The sequence below is a fragment of the Microcaecilia unicolor genome, chromosome 5 (assembly GCF_901765095.1).
Source record: "Microcaecilia unicolor chromosome 5, aMicUni1.1, whole genome shotgun sequence".
Taxonomy (NCBI): domain Eukaryota; kingdom Metazoa; phylum Chordata; class Amphibia; order Gymnophiona; family Siphonopidae; genus Microcaecilia; species Microcaecilia unicolor.
This window is the reverse complement of record NC_044035.1, coordinates 18,197,142-18,202,607: the sequence shown is the minus strand read 5'-3', so window position 1 is coordinate 18,202,607 and position 5,466 is coordinate 18,197,142. Positions and strand designations below refer to the sequence as shown.

Here is a 5,466-nt window from a genome sequence, read left to right as displayed (position 1 = left end):
CCAAGGTGGGGGGGGGGGGCACATTTTGGCCCACCTCCCTGCTGCTGCCCTCCTGCCACCACCTCTGCCCCCCCCTCCGCTTTCGTCTCCCTTCCACTGCTGAAGGTACCGCTTCTGCCGCTCCCACTCCCCCCCCCCCCCCCCCCGCCACCGCTGGAAGATACCTTGGCTAAAGCGTTTGTCCCGTGCTGCTCTTACATTGCCTAGCGCCTGGTCCTGCTTTTCAGCGCCGTTCACACTCGTTTTAATGAAACTGAGCACGCGTGAGCATGCACGGCGCTTAAAACAGGACCGGGCGCCAGCAATGTAAGAGCAGCGAGGAACAAACGCCTTAGCTGGCGGGGGGTTTGGGACCCCCCCACCAACCAAATTAGGGGTCCCATATCCAGTTTGAGGGAGTACAGGCCACTGTGCCCCCCCCCCCCTAGCTACTTTGAAGTATCCCAAGAAACACTATTCACACCTATAACCCATTGAGCCTGCAAATAGTTGGGAAAATGTGGGATACAAATGTAACAAACAAACACAATGTCTACCCCAAAAGTCAGCTCTGGCTACGCCACTGAGACAATGGGGAAGAGCAGTGTAGGGTGCATGACTTAAATTTCACTTAGGGCATCAGTTACCCCTGGGCTAATCCTGCCCCTCTTCCTTTTCTGTCTCTTTTCCCCTCCCCCACCAAAGTTATGTGACTCCCTCTCCCTCCCTCTTTCTTTTTCTTTACCCACTGCTCCCCCCCCCCCCCCCCCCATAGCTACACCACTGTTTTGAAGTATCCCAAGAAACACTATTCACACCTATAACCCATTGAGCCTGCAAATAGTTGGGAAAATGTGGGATACAAATGTAACAAACAAACAAACAAACACAATGTCCACCCCAAAAGTCAGCTCTTGCTATGCCACTGAGACAATGGGGACGAGGAGTGTAGGGTGCATGACTTAAATTTCACTTAGGGCATCAGTTACCCCTGGGCTAATCCTGCCCCTCTTCCTTTTCTGTCTCTTTTCCCCCTCCCCCACCAAAGTTATGTGACTCCCTCTCCCTCCCTCTTTCTTTTTCTTTACCCACTGCTCCCCCCCCCCCCCCCCCCCCCCATAGCTACACCACTGTTTTGAAGTATCCCAAGAAACACTATTCACACCTATAACCCATTGAGCCTGCAAATAGTTGGGAAAATGTGGGATACAAATGTAACAAACAAACACAATGTCCACCCCAAAAGTCAGCTCTGGCTACGCCACTGAGACAATGGGAAGAGCAGTGTAGGGTGCATGACTTAAATTTCACTTAGGGCATCAGTTACCCCTGGGCTAATCCTGCCCCTCTTCCTTTTCTGTCTCTTTTCCCCTCCCCCACCAAAGTTCTGTGACTCCCTCTCCCTCCCTCTTTCTTTTTCTTTACCCACTGCTCCCCCCCCCCCCCCCCCCCCCCATAGCTACACCACTGTTTTGAAGTATCCCAAGAAACACTATTCACACCTATAACCCATTGAGCCTGCAAATAGTTGGGAAAATGTGGGATACAAATGTAACAAACAAACACAATGTCCACCCCAAAAGTCAGCTCTGGCTACGCCACTGAGACAATGGGGAAGAGCAGTGTAGGGTGCATGACTTAAATTTCACTTAGGGCATCAGTTACCCCTGGGCTAATCCTGCCCCTCTTCCTTTTCTGTCTCTTTTCTCCTCCCCCACCAAAGTTCTGTGACTCCCTCTCCCTCCCTCTTTCTTTTTCTTTACCCCCCCCCCCCCCCTCCACTCTTTCTCCATCCTCCTGGCTCTCTTCCTCCCCACCCGCTCCCCGCGGCTCTCTCCCTTTTTCCCCTCCCTCCCTCTCTCCCCGCCTGAGGGGGGCGTGTCCGGGAGGCGGGCGTCTGTCAGCGGCTGGCCCGGGGGGGCGGGGACTGAGTTAGTGGCGGGGCGCCGGAGGGGCCGGAGCCGGCAGAACCATGCTGAGCTGGAGGAGGGCGGCGGGGAGCAGGAGCCCGATCCCCCGCACCCAGCATGGGCGACGGCTGGCTCTGCGCGGACTGCCAGAACCAGTCGAGCGGCGGCCCCCCTCAGCACTCCCCGGCCGCCGACGTGTCGGAGCAGTGGACGGCGGGCATGGGCTCGCTGATGGCGCTGGTGGTGCTGCTGATCGTGCTGGGCAACGCGCTGGTGATCGCGGCCATCGCCCGCACCCCCCGCCTGCAGACCCTCACCAACCTGTTCATCATCTCCCTGGCCTGCGCCGACCTGATCATGGGCTTGCTGGTGGTGCCCCTGGGGGCCACGCTGGTGGTGCGGGGCCGCTGGCTGTACGGCTCCTTCTTCTGCGAGTTCTGGACCTCGGTGGACGTGCTGTGTGTGACGGCGAGCATCGAGACCCTGTGTGTGATAGCCATTGACCGCTACATCGCCATCACGTCGCCCTTTCGCTACCAGAGCCTGCTGACCAAGGGCCGGGCCCGGGGCATCGTGTGCACGGTCTGGGCCATCTCGGCGCTGGTCTCCTTCCTGCCCATCATGATGCACTGGTGGCGGGACACCAGCGACCCGGAGGCGCTGCGCTGCTACGAGAACCCGGGCTGCTGCGCCTTCGTCACCAACCGAGCCTATGCCATCGCCTCGTCCATCGTGTCCTTCTACGTGCCCCTGCTCATCATGGTCTTCGTGTACATTCGGGTGTTCCGGGAGGCCAAGGAGCAGATGAAGAAGATCGACCGCTGCGAGGGCAGGTTCCACGGAGGAGGAGGAGGAGGGAACCCGCCGGGTCCGGGCGGCAGCCGACGCAGATCGTCGCGCGTTCTGGTGGTCAAGGAGCAGAAGGCGCTCAAGACGCTGGGCATCATCATGGGCACCTTCACGCTGTGCTGGCTGCCCTTCTTCCTGGTCAACATCGTCAACGTGTTCCACCGGAACCTGGTGCCCGACCAGCTCTTCCTGTTCTTCAACTGGCTGGGCTACGCCAACTCGGCTTTCAACCCCATCATCTACTGCCGCAGCCCCGACTTCAGGAAAGCCTTCAAGCGGCTGCTGTGCTGCCCGGGCGCGACCGGTCGCAGGCGGGACGCCGGCACCTCTTGCCACCACCACCACCTTTCCCGGGGCACCGGGGGCTTCGCCAACAGCCTGGTGCCCGGTGCCCAGTCCAGCTGGTCCGAGTGCAACGGCAGCCAAGAGGGCAACGGCTCGCCCCCCTCCGATTCCCAGCTCTAGGGGGGGGGGGGAACATGACGGATACCTCAGGTGAAGAATGTTACACGAGGAAACGACAACAAAAAAACTTGATTCTGGAGTTTTTTTGGGGGGGTTAAAGAACCAAATCTTACGCGTGCAAATTTCTGGGATCTTTCGCACTTAGCGACATTGTGCACCATCCCTAATCCTGGGACTTGACAGGATCTTCAACCCACCCCCAACCCCCCCAATACCTTGATGTGACGAGTTGTTGACGGACCTTCTTGGATGGCGTCTTTCTTAAACTCTCTTGCTAACTGGGGGGGAAGAAAAGTCTTTTATTTTTGCAACTTTTGCAAACAGCCATAGTTTTTTAAAACAAACGTTGGACTTTTTTTTTTCTATATACTCTTGTCCTTTGAAAACCGCATCTCCTGCTTTTTCTTCTGCGTCTGATAACCTTGTCTACCTCAGCCTCTGTGCGAGTCTCGTACAGAGAAATGCAAAAGTTTGTTTATATTAAACGGAATAATGGTGTCAGTACTGGTAAGATAAACGCACAACGCCCTCGGTGACAGCAAATTCCTCATCCGACTTTTCAGATGAATGGAAGGGGTGGGGGGGGGGGAGGGATGCCAAGAGCAGGAAAAGTTACTGAGTATATATATATATATATATATATATATATATTATTATTTTTATTTTTGCTCAGTGTTAGGAATTGCAAACGTCGTTGGAGGACGTTCACATTGCACAAATTCTATTGAAAGGGGGGGGGAGGCGGGGAGAATTTTAGTACCGCAATCTTTTGTTATCCTTTCGTTAAGAAAGTGACTTTTTTTTTCCATATTTATCAAGGTACTGTAATTTTTTAGCTAACCCCTGTATAGTGACTGAAAAAATAAGTGGAAGGGATTTTTTTTTTTTTTTAATGTCTAAGTGCACACGTGAATCTGCTGATAAATTTAGCACTTTTATGTCGTTTTTTTCCGTTCTCTTGCCTGTTTCATACAAAAAAAAAACCAAAAAAGAAGAAAATATTTATATTCCGCTGCAGGTAAACTAACTAGGTAGATTAAGTGATGTTTATGTGCAATATACATTCAGACGCAGTACAATCAAATGTATGTTTCTTTGTATGTTTTGAATTATGCGATAATGAAAAGAAACGGGGTTTGTTTTGTTGGGAAATGGATTAAATTATCAATAAAATTATATTGAGAGAAAAAAAATGATATTTATTTTCCTGACACTTTTTCCGCTCATTTTGGCACAAGTAAGGGCATGAAATTGATTCAGATCATTGATAACCTCAGACTTTTTAAGGCAATTAAGATTTGGCTACTTTTTAACGGCTGCGACCCCCAGAAATGTGTTAAAAGAGGAAAAAAATTCCTTTGTGGTCGCGGTTTTACAGGTATTATTTTTACTAGTCTACTAAAATTTATGTTAAATCCACAATATAAAAGGCGATTAAATGCATTGTAAACCCAGGGAATTCTTTCGTAGCAAAATACGCATTACACACCCTGTTTTATTCAGCAAATAAATCGTTTGCGCAAAAATTTGGCCATGATATTGTTTCAGCCGTTTATACGTATTTTCAGAAATCCGTTATCTGGCAGATAAGGGTTAACAGTGTAGCTGTCCGTGAGTGTTTGTTAAGATTAGCTTTCTTCTTCTTGTGCAATGGCCTGAACAGAGTCGTAACTGTTAGATCTGAAGACGAGGGTTTTTAGGGAACTCCGAGTGCCCAGCAACCTGGACACATCGTTAAGATGTCATTGGTGTGCGGAGGTGTGTGAAACAGAAGGAAAATCTCAGTGGCCACCGGTGTACTTTGTGCTGTCTGTGTGTCTCTCTCTCTGGTGCATAAGACGCCTACAGAGAGAGCCAGTGGAAGCCTAGCTCTGTACTAATTAAGTGAAAATGACCAGAATAAAGGAACAGGAGAGGGGGTGAGACAAAGGAGCAATGTTTGTACCTCTATACTCTCAACAAAGTTAAAGGAAAATCTAAAAGAAACAGCAGACCCCTTCCTTTTCAGGGATTTTTTGTTTTTCGGGGTACTCCGTTCTGTAGATAAATCGCTCTTGTCTGTCCCCTTCTCCTCTACTGCTAATTCCAGACTCCGTTCCTTTTATCTCGCTGCACCTCACGCCTGGAATAGACTTCCCGAGCCTGTATGTCTAGCCCCGTCTTTGGCCGTTTTCAAATCCAGGCTAAAAGCCCACCTCTTTAACGCTGCTTTTGACTCCCTAACCACTACTCACTTGCCCTGTACTCTTTTATCCTTTACCTC

At 51.1% G+C, this 5,466-nt stretch overlaps 1 protein-coding gene across 1 annotated transcript; it reads left to right on the top strand.

Annotated features, from left to right (window-relative positions):
* The first annotated feature begins 1,952 nt into the window (after positions 1-1,952).
* On the top strand, positions 1,953-4,383 carry ADRB1 (adrenoceptor beta 1). Its single transcript, XM_030202694.1, has one exon. It carries the CDS (start codon positions 2,007-2,009, stop codon positions 3,201-3,203), a length of 1,197 nt encoding a protein of 398 aa, XP_030058554.1. The 5' UTR covers positions 1,953-2,006; the 3' UTR covers positions 3,204-4,383.
* The last annotated feature ends 1,083 nt before the right edge of the window (positions 4,384-5,466 follow it).